The following is a 19,613-nucleotide window of genomic DNA, read 5'->3' as shown; positions in this document are numbered from 1 at the left end:
ATTCAAGACAAAAGTTTAATATTGACATAAAAATAATAATACTTCAAGCATACTAACTAAGCAATTATGTCTTCTCAAAATAACATGGCCAAAGAAAGTTATCCCTACAAAATCATATAGTCTGGCTATGCTCCATCTTCACCACACAAAGTATTTAAATCATGCACAGCCCCGATGACAAGCCAAGCAATTGTTTCATACTTTTGGTGTTCTCAAACCTTTTCAATCTTCACGCAATACATGAGCGTGAGCCATGAACATAACACTATATGTGGAATAGAATGGTGGTTGTGGAGAAGACAAAAAGGGAGAAGATAGTCTCACATCAACTAGGCGTATCAACAGGCTATGGAGATGCGCATTAAGAGATATCAATGTGAGTGAGTAGGGATTACCATGCAACAGATGCACTAGAGCTATAAGTATATGAGAGCTCAACAAAAGGAACTAAGTGGGTGTGCATCCAACTTGCTGGTGTGCATCCAACTTGCTTGCTCACGAAGACCTAGGGCATTGAGGAAGCCCATTGTTGGAATATACAAGCCAAGTTCTATAATGAAAATTCCCACTAGTATATGAAAGTGAAAAACAAGAGACTCTCTATCATGAAGATCATGGTGCTACTTTGAAGCACAAGTGTGGAAAAAAGGATAGTAGCATTGCCCTTTTTTATTTGGCCTTTTTTTGCCTTCCTTTTTTTATTTGGCTTTCTTTTTTTTATTTGGCCTTTTTTTTTGGGACAATGCTCTATTAATGATGATCATCACACTTCTATTTATTTACAACTCAAAGATTACAACTCGATACTAGAACAAAGTATGACTCTATATGAATGCCTCCGGCGGTGTAGGATAGCAATGATGCATGAGTGACATGTATGAAAGAATTATGAATGGTGGCTTTGCCACAAATACAATGTCAACTACATGATCATGCAAAGCAATATGACAATGATGGAGCGTGTCATAGCAAACGGAACAGTGGAAAGTTGCATGGCAATATATCTCGGAATGGCTATGGAAATGCCATAATAGGTAGGTATGGTGTTTTGAGGAAGGTATATGGTGGGTTTATGGTACCGGCGAAAGTTGCGCGGTACTAGAGAGGCTAGCAATGGTGGAAGGGTGAGAGTGCGTATAATCCATGGACTCAACATTAGTCATAAAGAAATCATACTTATTGCAAAAATCTATTAGTTATCGAAACAAAGTACTACGCGCATGCTCCTAGGGGGATAGATTGGTAGGAAAAGACCATCGCTCGTCCCCGACCGCCACTCATAAGGAAGACAATCAATAAATAAATCATGCTCCGACTTCATCACATAACGGTTCACCATACGTGCATGCTACGGGAATCACAAACTTCAACACAAGTATTTCTCAAATTCACAACTACTCAACTAGCATGACTCTAATATCACCATCTCCATATCTCAAAACAATTATCAAGTATCAAACTTCTTAGTATTCAATGCACTTTATATGAATCAATGCACTTCATATGATAGTTTTTATTATATCCCTCTTGGATGCCCATCATATTAGGACTAAATTCATAACCAAAGCAAACTAACGTGATGTTCTATAGACTCTCAAAATAATATAAGTGAAGCATGAGAGTTCATCTATTTCTTCAAAATAAAACCACCGCCGTGCTCTAAAAAGATATAAGTGAAGCACTAGAGCACCAACAAACTACTCCGAAAGATATAAGTGAAGATCAATGAGTAGTCGAATAATTATGCAACTATATGAAGACTCTCTAACATTAAAGAATTTCATATCTTGGTATTTTATTCAAACAGCAAGAAAATCCTAACAAAATAAATTGACGCTCCAAGTAAAACACATATCATGTGGTAAATAAAAATATAGCTCCAAGTAAAGTTACCGATGAACGAAGACAAAAGAGGGGATGCCTTCTAGGGCATCCCCAAGCTTAGGCTCGTGGTTGTCCTTGAATATTACCTTGGGGTGCCTTGGGAATCCCCAAGCTTAGGCTCTTGCCACTCCTTATTCCATAATCCATCGAATCTTTACCCAAAACTTGAAAACTTCACAACACAAAACTTAATAGAAAACTCGTGAGCTCCGTTAGCGAAAGAAAACAAAACACCACTTCAAGGTACTGTAATTAACTCATTCTTTATTTATATTGGTGTTAAACCTACTTTATTCCAACTTCTCTATGGTTTATAAACTATTTTACTAGCCATAGATTCATCAAAATAAGCAAACAACACACGAAAAACAGAATCTTTCAAAAACAGAACAGTCTGTAGTAATCTGTAGCTAACACAAACTTATGGAACCCCAAAAATTCTAAAATAAATTGCTTGACATGATGAATTTATATATTAATCATCTGAAAAAATAATTAACTAAATATCACTATCCAAATAAAAATGGCAGCAATTCTCGTGAGCGTTAAAGTTTCTATTTTTTACAGCAAGATCAAAAAGACTTTCCCCAAGTCTTCCCAACGGTTCTACTTGGAAAAAACACTAATTAAAACATAAAAAACACAATCATAACAGAGGATATATGATTAATTTATTACTAAACAGGAACAAAAAGCAAGTAGAAAAAATAAAATTGGGTTGCCTCCCAACAAGCGCTATCGTTTAACGCCCCTAGCTAGGCATGATGATTTCAACGATGCTCACATAAAGGATAAGAATTGAAACATAAAGAGAGCATCACGAAGAATATGACTAGCACATTTAAGTCTAACCCTCTTCCTATGAATAGGGATTTTGTAAGCAAACAACTTGTGGGAACAAGAATCAACTTGCATAGGAAGGTAAACCAAGCATAACTTTAAAACTTTAAGCACATAGAGAGGAAACTTGGTATTATTGCAATTCCTACAAGCATATATTCCTCCCTCATAATAATTTTCAGTAGATTCATGAATGAATTCAACAATATAACTATCACATAAAGCATTATTTTCATGTTCTACAAGCATAGAAATTTTATTACTCTCCACATAAGCAAAATTCTTCTCATTCGGGATAGTGGGAGTATCATAAGAAACTTGAATACTATAAATTGTTTCCATATTAAAAGAGTAATGTTCAGAAAAGGGGTAATCATAATCATGACAAGTTTTATAAATATAATCATCACTACTTTTTATAGCATAAGTGTCATCACAATAATCATCATAAGTAGCAACTTTGTTCTCATCATAATCAATTGAAACCTCTTCCAAGATAGTGGAATCATTACTAAATAAAGTCATGACCTCTCCAAATCCACTTTCATCAATATAATCATCATAATTAGAAGGCATGCTATCATCATTATAAATTTGCATGTCAAAACTTGGGAGACTAAAAATATCATCTTCATTAAACGTAGCATCCCCAAGCTTGGGCCTTTTCATATCATAACCATAATCACCCTCGTCATTAATAATATGGATAGCACCAATAGTATAGCAATTATCATATTCTTCCAAGCAAGTGCCAAAAAGATTTTCAAGATCATAAGAAGTATCATTATCTTCCCAATCATAATCATCACAACAAGCAATAGGCATAATGAGATCATCATCAAGTGCATCATCTTCCACAATTATATTTTCATGAGGCACAACAGTAATAGGAGCAGCATTATTTGGGAGAGATATCTTTTTACCTCTCTTCCTTTTTCTTTTCTTTTTCTTCACCACATCATGTGTGGGTTCAATCCTCTTTTTGGAGCTCCCTATTAATGAGATTGGTCGAATAGAAGGCTCCTCCTCGTTACCTGATTCATCATAAGAAATAATAGGAGGATATTGGGAAGTCTCTTCCCTTTCGTTTGTATTATCTTCATCTTCTATTTGTTTTCTTTTCTTTATATAATTGGCAATATAAGGATTTTCAGTGCAATTCACCGCACAATACATATAAATTTCTTCTAGATCAATATCGAGGAATTTCTTGAGGTTATATTCTAGAATAATCTTAGTTTGACGTTTCATTTCCTCATAACCCAAAAGCAAACTAAGTTCATTATAATGTGCAAGGCAAATCAAGTCATCACAACTTTTGGACACGATTCGATCATGAAACAATTTTCATTTGATGTTTGAATGACCATGTTCATTCCAAAGTTCACAAGTATGGCTAAGAAATTTTAAATTTTCAGCACTAACATTAGCCTTTCTTGCAACCATTTGGTTTCTAAATGCTTATGCCTCTTGCAATATCTATCTTCCCTATTTGGTGTGTACTTGCAAACCCAATGCATTCCACAAAGATTGACATGTTTATAGGAGACATTTTCATCATAACTAGTGCAATCATCATTAGTACTATGGATATTCAAGGACTTCATACTAATAACATTGCAATCATGCTCATCATTCAAAGATTTAGTGCCAAACATTTTAATGCATTTTTCTTCTAACACTTTGGCACAATTTTCCTTTCCATCATACTCACGAAAGATATTAAAAAGATGAAGCGTATGAGGCAAACTCAATTCCATAATTCTTTTTAGTTTTATTTTATAAACTAAACTAGTGCTAAAACAAGAAACAAAAAGATTCGATTGCAAGATCTAAAGATATACCTTCAAGCGCTAACCTCCCCGGCAACGGCGCCAGAAAAGAGCTTGATGTCTACTACACAACCGTCTTCTTGTAGACGTTATTGGGCCTCCAAGTGCAGAGGTTTGTAGGACAGTAGCAAATTTCCCTCAAGTGGATGACCTAAGGTTTATCAATCTGTGGGAGGCTTAGGTTGAAGATGGTCTCTCTCAAACAACCCTGCAACCAAATAACAAAGAGTCTCTTGTGTCCCCAACACACCCAATACAATGGTAAATTGTATAGGTGCACGAGATGGTGATACAAGTGCAATATGGATGGTAGATATAGGTTTTTGTAATCTCAAAATGTAAAAACAGCAAGGTAACTAATGATAAAAGTGAGCACAAACGGTATTGCAATGTGTTGAAACAAGGCCTAGGGTTCATACTTTCACTAGTGCAAGTTCTCTCAACAATAATAACATAATTGGATCATATAACTATCCCTCAACATGCAACAAAGAGTCACTCCAAAGTCACTAATAGCGGAGAACAAACGAAGAGATTATTGTAGGGTACGAAACCACCTCAAAGTTATCGTTTCTGATCGATCTATTCAAGAGTCCGTAGTAAAATAACATGAAGCTATTCTTTTCGTTCGGTCTATCATAGAGTTCGTACTAGAATAACACCTTAAGACACAAATCAACCAAAACCCTAATGTCACCTAGATACTCCAATGTCACCTCAAGTATCCGTGGGTATGATTATACGATATGCATCACACAATCTCAGATTCATCTATTAAAACCAACACAAAGTACTTCAAAGAGTGGCCCAAAGATTCTACCAGAGAGTCAAGACGAAAACGCGTGACAACCCCTATGCATAGGTTCATGGGTGGAACCCGCAAGTTGATCACCAAAACATACATCAAGTGGATCAATAGAATACCCCATTGTCACCAAGGGTATCCCACGCAAGACATACATCAAGTGTTCTCAAATCCTTAAAGACTCAATCCGATAAGATAACTTCAAAGGGAAAACTCAATTCATCACAAGAGAGTAGAGGGGGAGAAACATCATAACATCCAACTATAATAGCAAAGCTCGCGATACATCAAGATCATATCACCTCAAGAACACGAGAGAGAGAGAGAGAGAGAGAGATCAAACACATAGCTACTCGTACATACCCTCAGCCCCGAGGGAGAACTACTCCATCCTCGTCATGGAGAGCGCCGGGATGATGAAGATGGCCACCGGTGAAGGGTTCCCCCTCCGGCAGGGTGCCGGAACGGGTCTAGATTGGTTTTCGGTGGCTACGGAGGCTTCTGGCGGCGGAACTCCCGATCTATTGTGCTCCCCGAAGTTTTTAGGGTATATGGGTATATATAGGAGGAAGAAGTACGTCGGTGGACCTCCGGGCTGTCCACAAGGCAGGGGGCGCGCCTAGGGGGGTGGGCGCGCCCCCACCCTCGTGGGCAGCCCGGGACTCTCCTGGTCCATCTCCTATACTCCGTGGGCTTCTTCTTGTCCAAAAATAAGTTCCGTGAAGTTTAAGGTCAATTGGAGTCCGTTTGATTTTCCTTTTCTGCGATACTCTAAAACAAGGAAAAAACAGAAACTGGCACTGGGCTCTGGGTTAATAGGCTAGTCCCAAAAATAATATAAAAGTGCATAATAAAGCCTATAAACATCCAAAACAGACAATATAATAGCATGGAACAATCAAAAATTATAGATACGTTGGAGACGTATCAGGTGCTACTTTGAAGCACAAGTGTGGTAAAAGGATAGTAACATTGTCCCTTCTCTATTTTTCACTCATTTTGTTCTGTCTTTTTTCCTTTCTCTTTTTTAGGCTTCGTTGGCCTCTCTCTCTCTCTCTCTCTTTGGGGGGGGGGCTTCTTTGGCCACTTTTATTTTGATAATCTCACATGGGACAATGTTCTAATAATGATGATCATAACACTTTTATCTACTTACAACTAAATATTACAACTCGATACTAGAACAAAGATATGACTCTATATGAATGCCTCCGACGGTGTACCGGGATGTGTAATGATCTAGCGTAGCAATGAAATCAAAAAACGAACAAGCCATGAAAACATCATGCTAGCTATCTTACGATCATGCAAAGCAATATGACCATAAATGCTCAAGTCATGTATATGATGATGATGGGAGTTGCATGGGAATATATCTCGGAGTGGCTATGGAAATGCCATGATAGGTAGGTATGGTGGCTTTTTTGAGGAAGATATAAGGAGGCTTATGTGTGATAGAGCGTATCATATCACGGGGTTTGGATGCACCGGTGAAGTTTGCACCGACTCTCAAGGTGAGAAAGGGCAATGCACGGTACAGAAGAGGCTAGTAATGATGGAAGGGTGAGAGTGCGTATAATCCATGGACTCAACATTAGTCATAAAGAACTCACATACTTATTGCAAAAATCTATTAGTCATCGAAACAAAGTACTACGCGCATGCTCCCAGGGGGATAGATTGGTAGGAAAAGATCATCGCTCGTCCCTGACCGCCACTCATAAGGAAGACAATCAATAAATACCTCATGATCCAACTTCGTTACATAACGGTTCACCATACGTGCATGCTACGGGAATCACAAACTTCAACACAAGTATTTATACAATCCACAACTACCCACTAGCATGACTCTAATATCACCATCTTTATATCACAAAACTATTGCAAGGAATCAAACATATCATATTCAGTGATCTACAAGTTTTATGTAGGATTTAATGACTAACCATGTGAATGTCCAATTCCTGTCATCTCTCTAAATAGATATAAGTGAATCAAGAGAGTTTAATTCTTTCTACAAAAGATATGCCCATGCTCTAACAGATATAATTGAAGCAAAAGAGCATTCTACAAATGGCGATTTTCTATGTGTAGGGAAACAAGCAATCCAAGCTTCAAATGATATATGTGATGCACATGACGCATTCTATAAAGCCATACTCAAAAGATATAAGTGAAGTGCAATGAGCATTCTATAAATCAACCATGGACTATCTCATACCAGCATGGTGCATCAAAGAAAAGTGAAAACTGAATGCAAAAGACGCTCCAAGATTTGCACATATCACATGAATGAAACAAAACAGAAAACATACCGATACTTATTGAAGAAAGATGGGATGCCTTCCGGGGCATCCACAAGCTTAGACGCTTGAATCTCCTTGAATATTTACTTGGGGTGCCTTGGGCATCCCGAAGCTTGAGCTCTTGCCTCTCCTCCTTCTCCTCATATCGAGACCTCCTCGATACTAGATCACTTCATCCACACAAAACTCAACAGAAAGTTCGGTAAGATCCGTTAGTATAATAAAGCAAATAACTACTCTAAGTATTGTTGCAAACCAATTCATATATTTTTTGAATTGTAGCTACTGTAATATAACTTTTCCATGGCTTAATCCAGTGATAGAAATCGATAGTTTCATCAAAACAAGCAAACAATGCATCAAAAACAGAATCTGACTTAAACATGACAGTCTGTAGTAATCTGAACATTCACCATACTTCTGGTACTCCAAAAATTCTGAAAACAATTAGGAAAAAAACAATTTGTATAGAAAGATAGTGCAAAATGTTTCAGAACCATTTGATGTTCCAGTAAAAAATGTAAAATCACGCACTACAGCCAAAGTTTCTATTTTGCACCGCACAAACCAACAACCAATGTAAACATCCTAAAGGCAAATCTTGGCACATTATTTTTATAATACAATGGAATTGTACAAGGGGATAATTATTTTTGTTGAGAAGTTTCTGTAATCAAGATTCACAAAGTTTCCGTGAGCATGAACAAAGTTCAAGGAGCTCCCTCACTTCAACAATGCTTGTCTCTCTCACTTTGACTTTCCTTTTTGAAAAGTTTTGGGTTCCCCTCTTTATTTTTTTGTTTTTAAACTCTATAAAAGCACTCAACAGAAATAAATGACTCTCTAAAACTTCCGGGTTGTCTCCCTGGCAGCGCTTTCTTTAAAGCCCTTAAGCTAGGCATAAGGTGCTCAAGTAATGAATCCACCCAGATCCTAAGGTATATCAAAGCCAATTTGAATGAGAAGTGATTTGGAATTTAGTAGTGAGCACAAAGCAACATATATCAAGCAATGACGAAGTCTAACTCTCTTCATATGCATCGGCATGTCATACAAGAACAATTCATGCACATCAAGTAAGGGCCAATGCATAGCATAAGAAGTTTCTTGCAATTTTATCGTGTTGGAAACATAGAGAGGCGGAGATATAGTTCCTCTCTCATAATAATTGCAAGTAGGAGCAGCAAACACATGCATATTATATTCATCAAAATTATCATGTGCAATGGTAAAAGGCCACCCATCAATATAATCCTTAATAAGTGCAAATTTCTCTGATATAGTGTAGTTTGGAGAATTCAAAAAGATAATAGGACTATCATGTGTGGATGCAATAGCAACAATTTCATGTTTAACATAAGGAACAATAGCAAGTTCATCTCCATAAGCATAATTCATATTGGCATCTTGGCCATAAGAATAGCAAACATCAAGTTCATCAAAAAGGGACATTTCAAACGAATCAATGGGATCATAGCAATTCTCATGGCATTCATCCTTCGGTAAGAACGAAGGGACATTAAATAATGTATGAGTTGGAGAGTTACTCTCATTAGAAGGTGGGCACGGGTAGCTAATCCAATCTTCCTCCTTTTGTTCTTCGCTCTCCCCATCATCTTTTTCATCCAATGAGCTCACAGTTTCATCAATTTCTTTTTCCATAGACTCCTGCAAAATTTAGTCTCTTCTCGGACAGCGGAGACTTTCTCAATAAATCCATCAATATCATAATTGTATTTATAATTATCATAGCTATATTTAAGGATAGCTAAATTTTTAGGTCAATAAACTGAATCATCAAAATCTTCAAACTCTTTAAACAAAGATTCAATTTCACAAGCACCCTTAAAAGCAACAAATTCTTCTATTCGTTGCACATCATAGTAATCATATATACCATTAGCATAAGAAGCTAAGGTTTCATTATCATTAAATTTACATTAAAAGGGAAGCTGTGGAGCCTTCATCCTAGAGCAACAAGTATAATCATATCTCAAGCATAGTTGCCGAGCATACCAATGCAACATATAAATTTGATCCCATAATAGTTTCCCTTTTGATTCAAGCGATAATCCCTAAAGTATTCACGTTGATGCAACGTGTCTCCCATTATATAATTAAATGGGGTTTTCTCAGGATTGTTAAAGTAGTGCATAATATCTTTCACATAATGAGCATCGAGGGTTTTAGGAGGTTCCCCATCTCCATAAGTAGCAAGTAAACCTAAATTTTTTGGTATTTCGTGTTCCATATCCATAACTAAAGATAGAGAACAACTTAGAACAACAAATAAAATCCACTTAGTGATAAAGCAAACAAGCACACACGAGAATATTCACCCCACGCTATTGCTCCCTGGCAACGGTGCCAGAAAAAGGTCTTGATAACCCACAAGTATAGGGGATCTATTGTAGCCTCTTTCGATAAGTAAGAGTGTCGAACCCAACGAGGAGCTAAAGGTAGAACAAATATTCCCTCAAGTTCTATCGACCACCGATACAACTCTACGCACGCTTAACATTCGCCTTACCTAGAACAAGTATGAAACTAGAAGTACTTTGTAGGTGTTGTAGGATAGGTTTGCAAGATAATAAAGAGCATGTAAATAAAAGCTAGGGGCTGTTTAGATAAAGACACAACTAAATTAGTTTCAGTAGAGAGCTTTTTGTCACGAGAAAGTTATTTGTCTATAGACAATCAATAACTAGACCTGTAATCATTATTGCAATCTTATTTGAGGGAGAGGCATAAGCTAACACACTTTCTCTTCTTGGATCATATGCACTTATGATTGGAACTCTAGCAAGCATTCGCAACTACTAAAGATCATTAAGGTAAAACTCAACCATAGCATTATAAGGCATCAAGTCCTCTTTACTCCCATACGCAAACAACCTACTTACTCGGGTATGTGCTTCTGTCACTCACGCCACCCACCATAAGCAAATCATGAACATATTGCAAGCCCTAAAGCGGGGATCCCTCACGCTTGCACGACATGGAGAGCACCATAGGACAACACCAATAATAAAACATGCAACTGAAACGAATCACGATCATCAATTAACCCATAGGATAAAACAGATCTACTCAAACATCATAGGATAGCCATACATCATTGGGAAATAATATATAGCATTGAGCACCATGTTTAAGTAGAGATTACAGTGGGTAAAAGAGGGGTTACACCACTGCATAGAGGGGAGAAGAGTTGATGATGACGGCGGTGAAGTTGTTGGTGTAGATCGTTGTCGCGATGATGGCCCGGGCGGCGTTCCGGCGCCACCGGAAGAGAGGGGGAGAGAGCCCCCTTCTTCTTCTTCATTGACCTTCCCCCTAGATGGGAGAAGGGTCTCCCCTCTGGTCCATGGCCTCCATGGCGGCGGAGGGGCGAGAGCCCCTCCGAGATTGGATCTCTTTCTCTGTTTCCTTCTGTTTCTACGCTCCCTGATTCTGCCCTTTCACCGTTTCTTAAATTCCTGGGGATCCGTAACTCCGATTGGACTGAAATTTTGACACGATTTTTATCCGGATATTGGCTTTCTTGCGGAGAAAGAAGGGCACCAACCGCCTTACTGAGTGGCCACGAGGGCCCAGGGCGCGCCCTACCCCCTCGGGTGCGCCCCTCACCCTCGTGGGCCCCTCGGGCATCGTCTCGCATTGATTCCACTTCCCAAAATTCATATATATTCCAAAAAAATCTCTGTAAGTTTTTATCCCGTTTGGACTCCATTTGATATGGATTTTCTGTGAAATAAAAAACATGCAACAAACAGGAACTGGCACTGGGCACTGGATCAATATCTTAGTCCCAAAAGTAGTATAAAAGTTGCCAAGAGTATGTAAAAGTTGTAGAATATTGGAATGGAACAATCAAAAATTATAGATACGACGGAGACGTATCAACAAGCATATGAACGTCTGGTTGCATTGTTCCAGCATTGTGCTGAAGAAATGAAGCCATTTGCAGAGATTAGAGATGGTCTAGGCCTAGAGGACCGGATGGCTGAAAATGGTGTTGTTGTCAACCAAGATCAAGCGGAAGGTGAGCAAGTGGGGGTTGATGTGAAGATGACTGGAGCGATGGTGAACGATGATATCAATTCAAGAAATGAATCAAGGAATTTGTTGGCAGGCTTATTGCCTCCATCCAAGAGGAAGGAAATGGGTAGGCATACGACAAGTCGAGAGAAAGCGCCACACGAAGGTCTCAGTAAGAGAACAAGATTTTCTATGATATACAGACGAGAGGGACATAAGTGAACAACGTATCCTGATCGCGGGGACGTGCCAAAACAGCCTCGAAAGCCTAGAAGATGCAAGAATTGTGGTGTTGAAGGGCATCATAGGAACAGCTACCACAAAGTGGCCGAGCTCAGGCTCAAGAGCTGATCTCGTTGTGTTATGTTGAGCTACAATGAGTACTGTATTTTTATTTGTGATGTATCCGGAATCCTTATGAGTTGTGTTCTTTCAGAATAAGATGAACTTGTCTGAAGAATATCCGCATGTCAACTTGCCTTGCTTTGTCTTGGGGTGTCTGTATGGTGATCATCTTATGCAGGAGTTGGACTGGGGGAGCAGCTGTTTATTTACTGATTGCTTATGCATGACTCGGCGATGGTTGATTAAAATGTTTCAGTGAACAGTGTCATAACGTATGATTCATGTAATGTACAAGTGTGTTGTGGTTCATATATACTCTGGTGGTTCAGTCCATGGCAAAACAAGGGCTGACACGACATTATGACTGTACCAACCACACTGGTGAGCGCAAGTGCAATCACACGTGACATGTCAGCCTGAGAAGACAAAGAGATGATCTCTTAGCACAATATGTCTCATCACATTTTTAGGAATGACTAGTTATTGAAGATAAGTCTAAGAGATGACCCATTGTAGACTTTTCCTTTTGTCATCTTTAAATTACGTGCAAGACTTAAGATAAGACTGTCTTAACAACCATGCACTGCCTGGTACGCCCGATCCTTCCCCTTCCATGGCAGCTGCTCCGCTCGGACATATGTCGCCATCTCCCCTCCCCGCCTTCATTGCTCGATTGGTTCACCAGGTATAACTCGTCGGTGCAAGTAAGCTGCCAGCGGGAGATGCGCGGGGACAACTTGGCAATATGCAACCAGCTGGTTAGCCAGCAGCTGGGCACGAGGACAACTGGACAATCTGCAATCACAAGATATCATGTATCCACACCTCTGCAATCAGAGATCCCAAGCATAAATCAGTATAAACATTTAAGAATAGGTAACCAGCATCTCCAGTTTTGGGTAGATAACTTACATCCTTGTTGACACACTTGTAGAAGCGATGCCCACCGTTCACTCCAGATCGAGCAATCCAGGTGTAGACCTGCCCGCCGCACTATGTACAAGGAACGAGGGGCAAGATCCCATCCTAACCTTACAGATGACGATGAAGCGGACATGGTTGGGAAGGAGATGTTGCTGGCAATGGCTCGGATTGGATAGGATGTAGCTGCAGATCTGGGTGAGGAATCGACTAGGTGGAGGGGATTAAGAAGATTGGGGAGGGGGGATTGCTACCTCCAACGGGAAGATGCATTTGCATTGAATGGAAGTAGGTGCCTCGGTTAGTCCAGAATCTCCTCGGAACCGGCTCACATCGTCGACAAATTTCTGATTCGCGACACCGAATTTCTGTTCCATGGTGCGGTCGACTGACGGCGTATCCATCATTGTGTCTGGCTGGTGGGCCATGGGCCATAATAGAAATTATGGACGGGAGATTCCAGATGGAAAGAGAGAACCACCTCCGCGCATCATGAGAGACGCATGTGGTACAGATAACGAGACCACTCAGCTCGTGATCACATTAGCACTTTCGCATTGTATGTGTTATTCCTTGTACACTCTTTTTAGAAATTGAGAACTAATATATTGCCTTGCCACCACCTTTAGCAAGATTTCCTTGCAGTCCAAGAACAAAGTGTACCTTTCATCTATTCGGCTTTAACACATAGGCCTTGCAAAAATGTTGAAAACAGTCACTATGGTCAACTTCTAACATCGTAGGTGGATCCAAGATCTAACTCATGGCATATGTTTGCTCCAACTTGAACCTCTATATTGGGTTGAAAAAACATTGGATTTTGCAACCCACACCAATTGTCTAGAGTCGAGTACAGACAAAAATCATCCAAAGCTTAGGGCATTTCCAGCCGTTGGCCCCCCAGGAGGGGCAAAAAATCGCTCCTTGGGGGCGCACCGGCGCTAAACCGCGCACTGGGGGCGTGATGCCCCCCAGTCGCGCCCCCACGGGTTTTTAAAATGTTCAAATTCGGCGCAAACACAATGCAAATACGGGCGAGTTCGTTCAAATTTAAACATATTTTACAAAAAAAAAAGAAAAAAACTACCGTAGGCTACCCCCGCCGTCTCCCTCGCCGCCCGCCTCGCCGCCCGCCCACGCGGTTCTACATGCCGAGGAGGCTGTAGAACCGCGTGTAGTCACCGCCCCCGCCTACGCCTCCGCCGTCCCTGCTGCATCCCTCCCCCGGTTGGCGCGGCAGGTTGGACGGTCCGGGGGCGTCGTCGTCGTCGCTATCGAGGACGACGACACCGTCCTCGTCCTCGCGCTCATGTTTGCGGGCGGCGATCTCCTCTAGGGCCCGGCGCTGCCGGATCATCTCCTCGCGCAGGTAGTCATCGCGCGACCACCGCATGGCGTCCTCGTCGGAGAAGCCGCGCCGGGCTATCTCCTCGTACTCCGGGGGAAGGCTGGACTCCACCTTGGGCTCGACGAGGGCGCCGGAGCTGCGGGTACGCACGCTGACAGGCGTGTCTTGGGGCTCCGGCTTGACGGGGCGGAGGTGGAGGCAGGGAGAGCCGCCGGAGCGACGGGTACGCGCGCTGACAGGCGTGCCCTGGGGCTCCGGCTTGACGGGGCAGAGGTGGAGGCAGGGAGAGCCGCCGGACGAGGAGGAGGACACCCCGGTCTCCATGCGCCTCGGCGTCCAGGAGCTTCCCCGGCGGCGGCGTGAGAAGGACGGGGGAGCGGGGTACTCGAGGCGCAGCGTGTTGCCGCCCTCGATGTACTCGAGGACGGACTCCAACGTGCGCCCGGGCACGCCCCACCACCGATGCCGGCCGGCGGCGTTGAACCTACCGGAGGGCACGACGCCGTTGGTGGCCTCGAGCTGCTCGTCGTGCCAGCGGCGGAAGTACGGCTCCCAGATTGGGCTGTCGGGGACGTACCGGGGCCCCTCCCTAGCCGCACGCGGCAGGGACGAGCGGATGCGTGTGATCTCCGCACGCCACGCCGCGCCGGTGGGTACCGGGGGCACCGGCACGCCGCCGACGCTGATCCTCCATGCCCCGGGCACCCGCATGTCCGACGGGACCGGGTACTCGGCCTCGAAAAGGAGGCGAGCCTCGTCCTCGTGCAGATGACAGCGTCCGAATCCGTTCGCCGCCGCGACATCGCCTGGGAAACGCTCGGCCATGCTTTCTCAACTGGTGACGGCGAGAGAAGGAAAGGGGGAGAAATGAGCGCGTCGTCGGTGGATGATCGGGGTGAATCTCTCCGGCGCGCTTGCAGTCGGCTTTTATAGGCGGAGACGCCGCGTGGTAGGCTTGGCCGGCGCGTTACGCGTGGCGTGATTGCGTGGCGGCCGAGGGACGCGTCGCCCAGCCTTCACTGCGTCGCCCGTGAGGCATCAATGGAGGCTGACCGGTGCGGCAGCGCGCGGCAGCTTTGGCATTGATTTGCCGCGGGAAACGAGGCGATGAGGATGACGAAGGGGCGAGAAGAGAGTAGAGTCGCTGACGCGGCGGGCCCGCGGCTCTTCGCGCCAAAAACGATTTGCCCGGCGCCCCCAAGCGACCCCCAGCGCGCCGGGTTCGGGTTGGGTCCGCCGGCGCCAATTTCGGCCCGAGCCGGCGAAAACTGGGCTCTTGGGGGCGCGACTGGGCCGATTTTTTGACGCTGACGGACAAAAAAACGCCTGGGAAGCCTTCTTGGGGGCGTGGCTGAAGATGCCCTTATCGTACTGAAGTTGCATTATCCATGTCTGTCCTTGTTAGAACTAGAGATTATGCTTGTTTCTGCTTTATTTTCTTTATTATACATATACTCCATGTGTCTCAAAATATAAGACGATGGTACACACTTTTTCTTTCAAAGAAAACCAACCGTAAATTATATTTTTAGCGAGGGGGTATGTAGAATAGGAGTTTTGCGACGAACTTATCACAAGTCGCACCTTACTCACGCGGATCGCATGTGACTTGTGTACCTCTTTTTTTTGAGGATCGTGACTTGTGTACAGACCTAGCCAAACGGGCCGGCACGGCACGGCCTATGCTAATCGTGCCCGGCCCGGCACAGCCCGCCATGGCACGTTTAATGGTCGGGCCATGCCGGGCCGGCCCACGGGCGCTGCTTCTTGGTCCAGGCACGGCCTGATTAGTAAATGGGCCAGCCCGATGGCCCATTTAGCATGCTGGGCTGCACATTTTCAGCCTGTTGGGCTGGTTTTTAGGTCTATTGGGCTATATTATATATATATATATAAATTCTGGAAAATATATTAAAAATTAAACGGGCCGTGCCGTGCCAGCCCGCGTGCCCAGGCTCCAGGCCCAGGCACGGCCCAAGGTGTGCCGCGTGCCGGGCACGGCCCATTTAGCCCGTGCCATGCCTGGCCCATGGCGGGCCGTGCCGGTGTGCTAGCGGGCTGGCCTGTTTGGCCTGGCCCGTTTGGCCAGCTATACCTGTGTACCTCTGTATCGTCTAACCTAGTTGCCCCCCTTCTCCAAAGCCGGCGGCGCTTCCTCGTCTCTACGCCCCCCTTCTCCAAAGCCGGCGGCGCTTCCTCGTCTCTACCAGAGAGAGAGAGAGAGAGAGAGAGAGAGAGAGAGAGAGAGAGAGAGAGAGAGAGAGAGAGAGGAAAGGTTTGGCCATGGCGTGGGAGGAAGAGGGATTGGAAGAGGAGCACGAGGAGGATATGGAAGCGTCGGAGGAGGAAGGGGAGGATGTGGTGGTGGGGCAGATGCCAACGTTCATGGTCCCAAAGCACATCAATAAGCGCGCCCTGAAGAACAAGGCCCTCTCCGTCTCCCTCGACAAGAAAGCCCTCAAGTACGGTACCGCAACCTCCTTCGGTCTCTGGGCTGTAGCGGCACGGTGCGATTTGTGTTTGCGTGGGCTCTTAATTTTTTCTAACGCGAATCTTGGACTATAGGGATTTCGTGACTGGGTTTCACAAGAGAAAGAAGAAGAGGAGAAAGGAGGCGCAGAGGATTACGCAGGAGAAGGACAGACGGAAGCGAATCGAGGCACGCAAGAAGGTGAGAAGCTCTCACACAGCATTCTGTTTTTCTGTGTTCTTAGAGCATCTCCAACGGATGATTTAAATTTTGGTGCCACTTGTTCCTCTCCATGTGCACCATCGTAATCAAAGCAATATCCTCCCCTTCGGCCCACTCATATTCCTCTTCGGAGGAGGAATCATCCCACAAAGAGAATTCAAATGAACTCATCTACAACACAATACTTTCCATCACAATCGACTCCTACATCGCAATAAAAAAACGGAAAAATGAATTATTTTTACCTTAGAAGCTTTTTGCCGAACACCTAGTGGCCACCGAAGGAGCAGCGGTCTCCAGCGCAGCTAGGAATGGGCTCAGGGGTGGTGCACCGAAGGAGCAGCGGTCGCCGGCGCAGCTAGGAATGAGCTCAGGAGTGGTGCACCGAAGGAGCAGTGGTCGCCGGCGCAGCTAGGAATGAGCTCAGGGGTGGTGCACCGAAGGAGCAGCGGTCTTCATGACGTCGACGAGCTGGGGGTTGCGGCAGGAACCGCCGTCGCCTCGTCGTCTGACAGCTGAGAGCTCTGAAGGAGCAGTAGCTCTGCGGTGGTAGCGGCGGTCATGTGGGGGTCACGGTGCCACTAATGGATCTCCAAGGTGAGCACCAGTGCTACGCGGCCATTTCGGGCGGTGGTGGGCGGGGAACGGCCGGAATTGCTGCTAATCGGGCTTCGGCGGATCCTGAACCAGCGACGGCGGCGGGGGTTGTTGCGGGCGTCCGGAGCGGCGGGAATGGGCGGTAGAGTGGCGGCTGGGCCGGGGCGGGCGGTGGACTTGCGGCGGTGGCTGCAACGGCGAGATCCAGCCGGAATCGATGTTTGGTGGTGGCGGGGGAAACTTCAGCGTGGCAGTTGCAGTTCGTGCAGCTGTGTTTGTGTTTTGAGGCAGCCGGTGGATATTTGCAGCACTTGGGGCTGCTCAAATTTTTTTCAATCACTGAATACAACATCTTCAGTTGGAGCTGTTTTTTTGTGCCAAGTGCCCAAACAACAGTTTTTTGGGCACCGCGGCTGTTTTACATCATCTGTTCGAGATGCTCTTGTTGTTCTTTGGATGTTTTATTGATTTAGTAATAGTTGGTCAAAAGCAAAGATTTCCAAGAGAAGGTTGATTGATCATCGTTTCCTCTATTATTATGTGCCCACCAGACTGTAGGATCCTTCTAGTTGAAGGGTTCCCTTACGCACCAACAATTTGAGAAGTCTAGGAAGAAGTGTATCATCAGAATGAATGAAAAGCTGAATGGCTGTATCCTACATGGTTAATATTTTTCATATTGGAACATGGGGTGCATTTTTCTTGGGTTAATGCTACCAATAACTGATAGGGATCACTAGTGGAACATTAGGAAAGGGTACTGCAAAGATTTGTTGTGTTGGGTGGTATGTTGAAGGGAAGATGCCTAGAGCTGCGGAATACACAACGCATTCCTCAGAGCTCGACCGTGTGCTTTCTGGTATGGGAAAACATGCAAGAAACCAGTTTTCTCTGTTAGACTGATGGATGATTTGATGAAACAGGAATGGTAGGGACAGCACTGAATCTGGGCTTACTGTCATTTCAAGTAGATTATCTAGCGTTTCTGTCACATAAATAATATGAACAAGACTTGAAGGGTTTACTGACCAGTGTCATTTTATGTATTTCCAGAGAAAGCAAGAGAAAGAGATTGCTCTATACGGTAAAGTCGTGTCATCAGAAAATGCGGATGGTGAAGACGGTGATGGTGATGGGATGGATGCAGCTGCGCCTGGTGAGTAGAGGGATGAGATTAATTTTACAGCAGTTACTGGCATGATGTTTGTTGATCCTATTGTGCCTTGATTGATTTGGTGCTTATGTAGAAATCAAGACATATGAAGATGGCGGGACTAGAATAACAGTAGTCACCAGTGAAATTACTCATGGAGAGGAGGATGACCAGAAATCCGTGTCAAGGAGCTATGCTAAGAAGAGTTGCGGTGTGGTTAGTGCCAAGAAGCAGCCCAGTTTAGGCGTGAAGAAGAAGCCGCCACCAAAGAGGCAATTCAGCAAAAGCAAGAAGACTAAGAAGGTTGACACGAGTAGACGGAAGAACAAAGGAAAGCATTGACGTTGCCTATGGCTGTGGAGGGACGGGCCTGAGTTGCATTTATTTACTAATCATGCCCGTGCGTTGGGAGAGAAAAAGAAATACACGCTAGCCAAATAAGTATGACTCAATACCCTGACGTAGGAGCGTCCTCTATTTGAACACAGTGACTCGCCATGTTATGAACATGTTTTATAATTTGCGAACAGTTTTGTAAAATAACTAATATTTTTTGAAACTGTGAAAATTTTATGATTTCCCACACATTTTTTAATTCACAAACATTTCATGATTTCTTGAACATGTTTTTCAAAATTCACAATGTTTTGAAATTTGGAAATCTTGAATTAATTTAAAGAAGGAAAAAGCAAAAAGTGAGAAAAGAAAAGTCAAAAGACAAAATGGAAAAAATAGGGGTGTCACGTACTACGGGCCGGCCCATGAACGTGCACTGTGGGAGGGGAGGTGTGTGACAAAAAGAGGGGAGAAATTTGCAGAACCCGGGGATAAAAAAATATACTCTAA

General features: G+C 43.8%; 1 protein-coding gene and 1 long non-coding RNA gene across 3 annotated transcripts; one reads left to right on the top strand and one right to left on the bottom strand.

Moving 5' to 3' along the window:
* Window positions 1–12,473: 12,473 nt before the first annotated feature.
* On the bottom strand, window positions 12,474–13,133 carry LOC125515752. Its single transcript, XR_007287110.1, has 2 exons — window positions 12,969–13,133; window positions 12,474–12,883 (listed from the first exon to the last, which is right to left on the bottom strand). It is a non-coding gene; the product is annotated as an uncharacterized LOC125515752 (long non-coding RNA).
* Window positions 13,134–16,451: 3,318 nt separating this feature from the next.
* On the top strand, window positions 16,452–19,352 carry LOC125512267 (ribosomal RNA-processing protein 17-like). Of its 2 annotated transcripts, XM_048677366.1 has the most exons (5): window positions 16,485–16,560; window positions 16,611–16,787; window positions 16,891–16,996; window positions 18,668–18,770; window positions 18,862–19,352. In XM_048677366.1, exons 2-5 carry the CDS (start codon window positions 16,654–16,656, stop codon window positions 19,107–19,109), a joined length of 591 nt encoding a protein of 196 aa, XP_048533323.1. In that variant the 5' UTR covers window positions 16,485–16,560; window positions 16,611–16,653; the 3' UTR covers window positions 19,110–19,352. The 2 variants fall into 2 exon arrangements, with proteins under 2 accessions (XP_048533322.1, XP_048533323.1); XM_048677365.1 differs by having other exon boundaries at window positions 16,452–16,787.
* The last annotated feature ends 261 nt before the right edge of the window (window positions 19,353–19,613 follow it).

The sequence above is a fragment of the Triticum urartu genome, chromosome 6 (assembly GCF_003073215.2).
Source record: "Triticum urartu cultivar G1812 chromosome 6, Tu2.1, whole genome shotgun sequence".
Lineage (NCBI taxonomy): Eukaryota > Viridiplantae > Streptophyta > Magnoliopsida > Poales > Poaceae > Triticum > Triticum urartu.
Note: the sequence above shows the minus strand (reverse complement) of the source record. Positions and strands in the feature narration are given on the sequence as shown.

Coding starts and splice junctions, on each gene's coding strand:
- LOC125512267 (XM_048677365.1), top strand. CDS start 16,609: ATGGCGTGGGAGGAAGAGGGATTGGAAGAGGAGCACGAGGAGGATATG. Junction 16,788..16,890: donor CTCGACAAGAAAGCCCTCAA/GTACGGTACCGC, acceptor CTTGGACTATAG/GGATTTCGTGACTGGGTTTC. Junction 16,997..18,667: donor GAATCGAGGCACGCAAGAAG/GTGAGAAGCTCT, acceptor ATGTATTTCCAG/AGAAAGCAAGAGAAAGAGAT.